Source organism: Juglans microcarpa x Juglans regia, chromosome 2S (assembly GCF_004785595.1).
Source record: "Juglans microcarpa x Juglans regia isolate MS1-56 chromosome 2S, Jm3101_v1.0, whole genome shotgun sequence".
NCBI classification, from domain to species: Eukaryota; Viridiplantae; Streptophyta; class Magnoliopsida; order Fagales; family Juglandaceae; genus Juglans; species Juglans microcarpa x Juglans regia.
Window position 1 is genome coordinate 30,791,478 of NC_054597.1, and position 11,461 is coordinate 30,802,938.

Genomic DNA, 11,461 nt, shown 5'->3' on the forward strand with positions numbered 1-11,461 from the left:
ATGAATAGAGTCACCCTACAATCGTGGATTTTTCCTTTTCTACTCTGGAAGGATGGAGGGCCCTCTTTTCTGCCTGTGATAATTGGATGAACCCCTAAAAAAATTGCGCCTATTAACATGAGAATGACGGGGCATGACCAAGAAATGATCAATGCTCTCCTAAGAAAGGAAACGTCGGAATAGGCTGGCTCAGGGTTTTGTTCGATCCAGAATTAATAGACTTGCTAAAGACAATCGTCCTCTCTCACAGTCAAACTCGTGGTCTTTGGGAACGACACTCCACACCACCCGAACAGAAAACTTCTAGCGACTAGTTTCTCTTGCGAGGTGCTCCCAATGGGTATCTGACATGAAGAAAAACTTCTTATGATAATCATTGACATTAGAATAATGAGGCTCTAAACACGCCACACTGCACTTGGTCCTCGAACGGAAATTGCACAGGTTTCCGCCAATACATCGAATATTATGAGCATGGAGGAACACCAGGGCGGTAAGGTTGGGATATTCTTCACCAACAGGTTCCAATACTCTAAGCCACACGATGCAGCATGACAATAATTTCCTCTAGGTGTTGGAATGAAGTTGGGCTAAAGCTAGACCTATATAATCCAAAACGTCCCAAATCGAACGGCAAAAGGGGAGGCATAATTCCATTAGAAATAAACTCATGAAAATGGTCACCTTTTTGGTAGACCCCTCTAAATCACCAGCCCCATGATCAGGCTCAGGCGTCTCCAAAAAATATAAATTAGGGACTCCATATGAATCCCTCACAAAGTCCAAATTGGCCTGAGAAGTCATGGCATACCAATGACTGCCCTTAAATTCATCTAGGTGGTAAGAGCTGTCACCCTTGCCTTTTGAAGAGAGGCTTGGGGGGGGGGGGGGGAACAAGAGCCACGAGAACCAAAATGAGAAGTATTGCGCGAAGCCATTGAAAGTAGAAAGAGGAGTAAAGATGAAAGTTAAAGGAAAACTTAGGGTTTAGAGGAGAGTACAGTGGCAATAATTGATTAGGGTTTTGGGAAGAGAATGCAATGAAAGAAAATGAAAAGATATGAAAAGAAGTGTTTAAATAGGAGCAGTGACGGTTAGACAACCCCAACGAGAGCATGACAATTGTCGCTAACATAGATACTAAACGGGCAAATCTTGTTATTTGTGCTGCACGAAAGGACATGGGGCGAGAACTACCACATGCCTTCCCAAACATAGGAAGTCGTATCGATGAAACAACTACTCAAAATCAAAGGAAATAGTCAAAGGCAAAATTGAAAATTTCCGCTGCACTTATGCGACAAAAATTTACGAGGTAATTTGGAAGGCCAAATGGACCCTCATAAAGAATGGGTTGAACCCACAACCAAGAAAGGTCCACAGGGTAAATAGCTAAAGGCCCACGATCCACGAGGAATGGGCCCCGTCCGCAACGCACCAATACAAAATTTAATTTCAAGTGTCATTAATCATTGATTGATAACATAATAGGCAAGATCTTGCCCGACGTGACCTCCGCCCGCTATGCTTGCCTAGTGCATTAATGCCCCAACGTAATAGCGGGTTTTGAGCCCTAACAAACCGCATTCCAATAGGGATCAAATGAGCCCTCGTACTCCACCACCATTGAATATAAATAAACATCAAAAGACACACTTGAGGTAACTTCTGAACGTATACACTCGGAATACTCTCCAAAATACATACTGACTTAGGTGTCAGAGGTCTCCTTAGACACACACAGCCCCTCTTACTTTCTGATTGCAGGTTATTGGAAGACGTTGTTAGTGCTATGAAACATGCCCGCAACAATATCTTATAATTTTATCTACAAAACTTGACAAACCAACTTTAAATTTTTTAAAATATCTCCATACCGTGTGTCATATATATATTTATATAATTTCAATGATTATATTCATATGAATCTGAATATCACGTGCCATGTTAATTATCTTATCTTTTGATCAAATACGTACTCAATAAATTATCATATAAAATTTATACTATTTTACTAGCTATAAGATCAATAACATATAAGAAATTACACGTACGAGTTTATAAGAGTTTAATTGAATTTAATACCAATCGAATTCTTTAGTAATCGATTCGGGCGAAAATTTCAACTAATCTTGTTCATTTATGACCCAAAGAGCTAATTTGTACGCATTTCACCTAAACCTTTTCAAATGAAATTTATTTGGCGATCTCAAAGAATCGCTCCATCCCTTTACCTACTTGATCACCCATTGGAGATTTTTGTTAAAATAAATATAAAAACTTGAATAATCGATTCATCTATAGTGCGTGGTTACCTATAATAAGTCCGTCACCAATAACAGAATAAACATATGCTTTTGCCTACAAAAACAAATAAATTAAAAACAGAAAGATATATACTGCATGTTTTCCATTTATTTTCCTTTTTTTTAGCATACGTACTGCATGCAGTTAGACCACAGCTTTCTTTCTAGATTAAAACGTGCCCCTCGCACGTTTACTTTATAATTAATTGCCTTATAATATATTACTAATTTAGATGATGAATAATGCATGGACGAAACAATTCGAACCAGCATATTATATAACGATTCTCATAAAGTCTTGATCAAATTTGAGTACTTTAATAACAAAATTAGGCAAAATTGGTTTATTTTATTTTATTGTAATCATTAATTAATGTTCGTAGTAATATTTCTGAAAAAGGAGAAATACAGATAGTGAAGTATACTGAGGATCCTTAACAATTAATTTCTCCAAATGATCAGTTTTCCCAATGCTAAAAAGGTTCAATTAATTTGGATCCATGCATGCACCCTTGAATATCCAAAAATGTGCTTACGTAGGAGCTAGCTGTAACGACTAGTGATGTATATATTGCGTCGATTAGAGGAAATTAAGGACATATTAGCAAGCTCTGTAATTTTGTGCTGTGGCCATTTGGCATATTAGCATGGCAGATCTATATATGGAGATCTTCATTCTTTTGGATAAGAGAGATTACTGAGAAAAAGTAGTAAACTCCCAAAAGAAGTGATGAAGATCAGCCCCACTTTTATGAATAATAGGCTGGGTGTTGGTCTTTAGATGAGGGATAAAATGAGCTAGCTAGGTTTCCACTATGAAAGTGGTGCATGAGATGATCCACGTGTGCCTATGGCCGCGACACATGGACTCCATGCACACACGACGATACATGAGTACTTAATTAGAGCATGGTCGGTGAAGCTAAATTGGAAGATCATCTAGCGTGTGGAAGACGATCAACATGATGGCGTCCAACTTCTTGCAAAACATGCAGGAAAAACACATAACGGAAGGGGGCACGAAAGTGCAGCGTAGTAGTACTACAAGAAAAAGGCAAAAAAAAGCTTGATTCTGTTAGAGCATTTCCAGCGAACAATATGGACTTTTCCGGTGACATATAAGTGCCGGGAAAAATATTATTTTGTGACCCCCTAAGAAAATGCCCGGAAATTGTTTTCTTGACTCAACTATTGCAACGATGTTTCGAAGATAAAAAATAGTCGGAAATAACGATTTACGGCAACTTTTTCGACAAATTCTTAACGCCAAAAAAGGCTATTTTTCTCAAAGTGGTGCAACTTAAAAAGAAAAAGATACTGAAAGGGAGGAAAGCTTTCCCTTCATCTTGGAAAGCAAATAGAAGGAGTCGCGCAGACAAGTTTTGATTTTTGGAGATATATTGTTTTTGAAGAGAGGATTAATATTAGTACGTTTTCTACCTCACAGGCTCAAAATCCCACCCAACAAAGAGGACCGCACTCCATCTTTTGTTTGGTTGGATCTTGACTAATTTGTTGGTCTCAATAACTCATCATGACTGTCAAAAGATGGGCAATCAAAATTTTCATAGCCATACTAAAAGTTAGAACTATTTTGTATTGGGCAATGATATACTTGCAACTATATATTTTACAAGTCATTTTCCTTTGTAAGTCATGATGAGTTATTGAGAGCATTTTCCAATAGTTGTAATGGAAGGTATTGAGACCATTAAGTCAAAATGGAAGGTAATTATGTAAAATAGTCGTAAAAAAGTTATAAATTTATCATTTTCCTTCTGTTATTATCATCTACTCAATAAGCTAGCTTGATTTTACATTTGATCATTGGACTCCGTTTCAATCAACTTATATATATAAAAGGAGGGCAACCATGAATAAGACTTGAAAAATGAAAAAGAGTGACATCAAGTAGGATCTTGATGGCCGGAAAGTCCTTGATCTATGCCAAAAGTTAGTTTTAAGGATGATGAACAAATGGATTGGCAAAGAATTCTTGTAATTAAATTTATCTTTTTGAGTCTGAGAATTCTTTTGGTTTAAGATTTACTATCATGGATCGAGCTAGTTATGGTATGGGGTGACTTTGTTGCTCGTTGTGAAAGTCTTTGAACAAGAGTCGTTTCAGCAGCTGGTTGAGATGATTCAACAGAGAGAAGAAAGTGATTTTCTATCTGCTGAGTAGGAGAGGCAGGTGCTAAAGGTTCAATATCCAATTTAAGGGTTGAGATACTCTATAGATTGGATTGTGCATGTTATATGGATGTAAGGGAGCTAGGTGAAGTCTGTATGATTGATTCTTGAGCCAATGGTGTTGAGAGTGAGGCATTGAGATGGCTAAAGGTAGTATTTATTGAATAAAAATGAGAAGGTAAGAGAACATGACCTTTTTGGGAAGATGCTTCTCGAGCAGAAGTTGTAAATGCAAGTTGGTCATGTGCTGGAAACCATAGCTCATCAAACACTAGATCATGTGCAATTTACACTTTGTGAGAGACTAAATTCGAGACATTTGTAACCCTTTTGATTTGACTAGTAATCCAAAAAAATACATTGTTTGCTTTGAAACTCTAGTTTGTGCTTGTTATATGATCTTAGAAGTGGGTAGCATGCACAACTGAAGACCTTGAGGGTGGTGTAGTCTGGTTCTTGCTGAAATAGCTTAGTGAAGGGTGATGCAAATTTAAGTGTAGCTGTTGGCAATCTATTTATCAAATAGATAGCAGCGTGAACAGCTTCAACCCAATAGGTCATAGGGAGATGAGATTGCCCCAAAAGACTAAGTCTAGTCTCAATGACATGTCTATATTTTCTTTTAGCTATTCCATTCTGTTGGGATGTATGTGGGCAGTTTAATCTATGGTAAATTTCATGATCAACAAGATACTTAGTGAATTGAGTGGATGTATACTCTCCTTCACAATTGGTTTGGAGTTGCTTAATTTTGGTTGAGAAGAGATTTTTAATCACACACTTAAATTTGACAAACGTTTCAAACACCTCGAATTTATGTTTTAGTGGGAATAACCAAGAGTACCTAGAGTGGTCATCAATAAAGTGTACATAAAACTTGTAACCATTTATTGACAAAATAGGTAATGTCCATACATCACTATGAATAAGTTCTAAAGGACATGACGAGATTCAAATAGACTCAATAAATGGAAGTTATTTACTTTTTGCAATTTGACATGAATTATACAAAGACTTATTTAGACTTAAGTTGGACATAGGTAACTATCTGGTCTTGACAAGATGTTGCAAAACTTGAGAGTTTGGATGCCCCAATCTGTTATGCCAAACTGTTGCAGAAGTCCTTATTCCCAACAATGCCATGTGTGCTTTTATTTTTGGCTAGAGGTTTCAGCTGCATAGGATACAACCCATCTCCATTGGCCATCTGGAGGAGGATCTTCCCAATAAGGTTGTCCTTCACAACAAAATAAGTGTTGGTTAGTTTAAAATAATAACTATTATCTTGACAAAATTTATTGATAGAGAGGAGGTTGGTTGAGGCCTCAGGGCAGAGTAAAATATTTTTAAGATGACAAAATGAATTGTTAGAATGAAAGGTAGAAGAAACCGTGTAGGCTATGTGGAGTCCACTACCATTGCCTACTGCAACTATGTCATTTTTTTGGTATGGTTGTTGCAAGATTAGCTTATTCAAGTCTGCAACAATATGCTTGTTAGCTCCGCTATCCACAAGCCATTCTTTAATTGTCTTCATGCATATAATTTAATTGGGCAGCCATAGCAGCAACTTCACTTGGTGAATGGTGACCTTGGAATGCATAGTCCATGCGGTGGAAGCAATCGAGAGCTTGATGATTGTTTCTACCACATATTTGACAAGGGACATGATTAGTGATAGTAGTACTTTGTCCAAAATTTGGCTTACCTTGGGCTATAGGATGATAAATCTTCTTTGAGTTTGAGCCTTTGGTTGTAGAGGAGTATTTGTGCTGGTTGTGATGCGCTTCCATACTTCTACTTATTTGATGGTTTCTGTGAGTAGAGTGCAAAGGAGCCAGATGAGTTGTTTTGATTATCCAGCATCTGTTCAAAGCTGAACAATTCCGATTAAAATTCCTCCAAGGTCATGGAGGTTTCCCTTGTGGGGAAGGAAAATGAGGTTTCAAAAGTATTATAGTGAGAGTTGAGGCCTCTTAAAATGTAGAAGATTAAGTCTTCATCTTTTATTGGCTTGCCAACGATAGCTAGTTGATTAGTAAGGGACTTTGCAACACGAACAAACTGTTCCCTTGGCAGAAATTTTGCAATTGGCGACACAAATGATTGATGTGAGATCGATATGAAGAGGCATATCGATTTGCCAATGCAGACCACATCTGTCGTGAGCTATTTAGCCCATAGACAGTAGAGATTACTTTCTCAGACAGTGTGGAGATAAATCAACTCAGAATATACTGATCATCTTTTTTTCCCAAATGGTGAAAATAGGATTGAGATTCGATTGGGTTTGATCATACTCCTTTGTGTCAGGCACATATTGATACTCAGGTGGGCATGGCTCTGTGCCATCAACAATGCCCAACAGGCCATTTGATCGCAAAATGGGTAGAAACTGACATACCCACATCATGTAGCTTGTATCATCCAACTTAATATTTGCAGGGTGTGTGATGCTAGGAAGAGAAAGGCTAGTAAGAGAGATTAGTGATTAGTGATAGGTTGTTGGAGGATGTCATGGATAGAAAATGGTGTGAACCTGGCGGCTCTAGTTCCAAGTAAGGAAGTATGAAACTTTGAATTTGACAGAATGATTCTCTGTTTGCATTGATGAGAATATAAAGATTTTACATGATAAGATAATGAGTACAACAAATGATGTTTACAAAGGCTATGTGCTATATAAGTTACAAACTTCATTCTATAATTATCCAATGATCACTATCTTCTGTTGCTATATTTTTTGAGCTGATAAGTGTTGGAACTGATCTTGAGTTTGTTGCTGTACTGTTGATAAGTCTTGGAGTCGTGGCAGTGGTTTTGAGGTTGAATGTTTGAGTTTGAGCAGGATCCATAACACTTTGGACCTCCCTTCTCTGGCTAAAGTACCTCGGTTTTGCGTACTAGGTATGATGTGTACCAACCCATTTGGATCGTCGAGCTTCCCCGTAACCCGGAGTAACATCTCTAATGAGAATGAAACCAGCTAAAGATCATGGTACTCGGAACTGAAAATGGAAACCAATTTTTGTTGTGCTAAATCTGGAAACACCATTCACTTCTATAAATCACAAAGGTTCTGTTACTACACAACTTATATATATTGATTTTAGGTGGAGTTTGGAACTCTACATGTGTTTGTATCCAAGGCATCTATCGTAAGAGTTGCCTGAGTAAAAGTAAGTACTTGTCTCAACCTCTTTACCCAAATCCAATTACTTGGCTGCTTGTTCCAGGATTGGAGCTTTAATCCAAGTCTCCTCAAGCCCACTGGTTTGCAGCGGTGGCAATGAAAAAACGCTAACAGTTGAGCTCCCACTCCGAATTTCCTTCAAAACCCGCAGCGCTGAGATAGTGCTCTTCATGTATAAGCTCTTCATATACACGATCTCAGCAAATTCCTTTGGCATTCTGAGCATGTCATCATTCTTGGTAGTATCCGAAGTTGCCGCTGGATCACACGCATCATCCCTATTGGCTGGCGAGGTCGTCGTCAGAGCCTGGAGATCATTCATGGGGAAGAGGCGCTCCAGCATTGCCTCGCACTCCTTGACAAGCTTGTTGAGCAGGTCGGTGGTGAAGAAGGGCTCTTGCAAGACCTTCTGAATGAAGGGTAAGCGAATGAGAGCACCTGTTCTTTTGTCATACTTCTTCAGTATCTTCACCAATCCTGTTTATCATAGCATGCATGTCAATTAGTGAGCATGCGCATGCCTCCAAAAAGCTGTAACATTTCTAAGCCTCTATTTCATAAACGTGACGACTTCTAATACAAGAATATTCATCAAACCAAACTTTAAAGAAAAAGCAATAAGCATATAGATGGATTAGATAAATACAGGGTGGGCCATAAAAATGCATGCCATATGAGTGGCCGGGTCTCTTCAAACTCTCTGGTTTGATTTCAAGACTAAAATCTAAAATTTTGAAAATCTCTCGTATCATCATTATAATTTTTCTAAATTCATAAAAATGCATGCCATATGAGTGGTCAGGTCTCTTCAAAGTCTCTAGTTTGCTTTCAAGACTAAAATCCAAAATTTTGAAAATCTCTCATATCATCGTTACAACTTTTCTAAATTTCTATATAAAATAAAATAAACAATTCAACTTTTTCAAATCTCAAAATAAAAATAATATTAAAAAATATATTCTAACAATATTTTATTCAACTTTTTAACTTTAATCTCAACTCATCATATCTCATCTCTAAAAACAAACAAGTTATTCATGCAGAATTTGTACATTTAAGACTTATATAAATTAGGTTTTTAGTTAATATTTTCCCCTCATCTTTCCTTATTATTAAAAGAACATAAACAAAAAGACAAAAAAATGAAAAGGAAAATATTTTTACCACAAATGAATTACACAAAAATAAATCCACAAACTGATATGCTTGGCTTGATATGATACGTTAAATTATAAAATTAATTTTATTATAAAGTAGATCGAAACCACACCAGTTTGTAACGAGCTGTTTACCTTGTGTAATATTTTTTTTTATGTTTATAGCAATTATCGTATAAAAAAGATACCTGTGTAGTTAAGGGCGCTGTAGTTCTCCAACAAAACCATCTCTCCGTGGAAATCCACCGTCTCCTTCCAAAGTATCATCATCTCTTCGTTGCAATCCTTTGCCTTCGCCACCCTATCCTGCAACTCCTGCATTAATCCCATCACTTATATAAGTACTAATGGGTCAACGACAACACCTATCATAACATTATTGAATTATGCTAAATATTATATAACTGTTATTTCATGAATAAGTCTTTATACAAATTTATTTATTGACATATACGCTGTTGATATAGCTAGAACTAGTTAATTGCATCAGTTTCCATAAAAAGTAGAGAACTCTTACATACACAAATAGATTATATAAAATAAATTCACAAGCTGATGTGATTTCATGAAATTCGTTAAATTTACTTTATAATTAAATAAATTTACAATTTGACGTACCACATCAAGACATATCAATTTTTAAATTTACTTTTATGTAACTACTTTGTAGTTAAAGTATTTTCCTAAAAAGTATTTGATATTTCAAGTTTGATATTTTTATAAACGTGACGGATTTCATATTATAATTATAATATAATAATAAGATGCAAGACTTGAAGATGATACTACTCTTTTTTTCTTTTTCATTACTCGCCCACTTTAGTCTATAATTAATAGGAAATGGCATAACGATCGATGGATTAATAAAGCCGTGATTTCTAACATGGATTGAAATGTTCTATTTCTAAACATGGCAGACAAAAAATATATATTTTTTTTTATGTATAAACTTATCACATCAATCACTATATTAATATATTTTGTTATTCACTTCGTTGCAACAAATATATAATAAATAATATATTTATAATTTGACTTGAAAGGTATATATATATATATATATATATATATATATATATAATTATTTTTAGAATAGTGCTATTTCACTTATGATCCTATTATACGTCTTTTATTCACAATATTATATATATTCATGAATATCTATTGTATTTTATCAGTTTTTTATTTTTTAATTTAAATTTTTATCATTTCAATAACTACCACGCCATATAATTATAGATATAAAATTATAAATATAAATACGACATTCCTTATTTTTAACATTTTCTATCGTTTGAATCGTTTAGAAAGGGGAAAGACGTTGCTGACGTAGAAAGTAGCCAGTTGGCACAAAGTACCAGTGTCTACAACCAGACGGCGGCGAGATTGCCGTCTGGGGAGACCTCATTGACAATGAGATTATGAGAGTGAGTGCTAAACGGGGTACACGACAACAACGGCGACGCCACGACAAAAGAGTAACGGCTTCTGCCAGTAAACGAGGAGAAACTTCCACGTGCTCATGAGTGTGAGCCAAAAAGAACACTACTACCGGTGCAAGATAGATAGATAGTGAAGAACGACGACATTATAGCTATCATTTTGGGTTTAATAAAGAATGTGTACGTGTTCTTTGTTCCTGGAAAATCTGTTTCCCCTAAGAACTAGATTAGATCAAACGCAAATATTAGCAGTTGATCAGCTTCAATTTAAGATGATCAATGGCAATATATTGGGTCAAAAGATTAAGAAAGTTTCAATTGATCTCTGCCTAGTTAATGGAAATACAGACGATAACGAAACAGGAATTGAGATTTACGTACGCAACCGTATTTTCTACTCTCTCTCAAAGAAAGAGAGTGAGATTTTGGAAAAAGATATACCTTCAATCTGATAATGTACTCCTCCTCTTTCTCAACGAAGAACGTGTTAAACTTCTCGAGCTCGTTCTCCAGCAGCCTTTCGAAGTCGATCTCCTCCTTGGACATGCTCTGCTTCTCATCTATGGAGGTGTTCGGGCCGTTTCCGGGGGTGGATTCCGCGGCCTCCACTCTCGAACGCTTTGTCGGCCTATCGCCTCCTTTGGGCTCGAGGAGCTTCAGCTTCTTCTTGAGCTCCTTGTAGGACAGGAACTTATCCCGCCATTCAGGTAAAGCCTCTTCAATCTGGTTGCTGAGACTCTTTCCGAATTTCATGTCTATGCGTTGCAAGTGTTTGGTAGCAAAGAAAGTAAGAGGACGGGAGCGGAATGTGAAGGAAAATGTTCGAAGTAGTGGCAGAAGATAGGGAAGAGAAGGGAGGGTGAGATATCGTTATTAAGAACAGAATATTCGAGGGGGATTGGTGGAATATCCGTTGGTTTAATAAGACTATAAGAGCATATCTCGAGTTTTATTCTTTCTTATAAACGCAGTGAGAAAGAGACACAGACATGACACAGACAGGGATAGATACCACGTGGCAATATATATTAGGGCCGAAGCCACTTTGGCAACAAAACAAACATCTACGCTGACTATATAAGGGCAATAGAGTGAACAGTAAAATTATCATCTTTTATGTATGTAGTTTATATTTTGTGTATTTTATCTTTTTTATCCTTCTGTTTTTAC

General features: G+C 36.6%; 1 protein-coding gene across 2 annotated transcripts; it reads right to left on the minus strand.

The window, feature by feature from the left end:
- Positions 1–7,080: 7,080 nt before the first annotated feature.
- LOC121253255 (SPX domain-containing protein 1-like) lies at positions 7,081–11,152 on the minus strand. 2 transcript variants are annotated; one of them, XR_005938382.1, is made up of 4 exons: positions 10,733–11,152; positions 9,038–9,164; positions 7,598–8,169; positions 7,081–7,507 (listed from the first exon to the last, which is right to left on the minus strand). XR_005938382.1 is itself a non-coding variant. In XM_041153251.1 (3 exons), exons 1-3 carry the CDS (start codon positions 11,042–11,044, stop codon positions 7,715–7,717), a joined length of 894 nt encoding a protein of 297 aa, XP_041009185.1. In that variant the 5' UTR covers positions 11,045–11,152; the 3' UTR covers positions 7,081–7,714. The 2 variants fall into 2 exon arrangements, 1 of the variants encoding a protein (XP_041009185.1); XM_041153251.1 differs by having other exon boundaries at positions 7,081–8,169.
- Positions 11,153–11,461: the final 309 nt, after the last annotated feature.

Coding starts and splice junctions, on each gene's coding strand:
- LOC121253255 (XM_041153251.1), bottom strand. CDS start 11,044: ATGAAATTCGGAAAGAGTCTCAGCAACCAGATTGAAGAGGCTTTACCT. Junction 9,165..10,732: donor AGTACATTATCAGATTGAAG/GTATATCTTTTT, acceptor GGATTAATGCAG/GAGTTGCAGGATAGGGTGGC. Junction 8,170..9,037: donor CAGCGCCCTTAACTACACAG/GTATCTTTTTTA, acceptor TATGATAAACAG/GATTGGTGAAGATACTGAAG.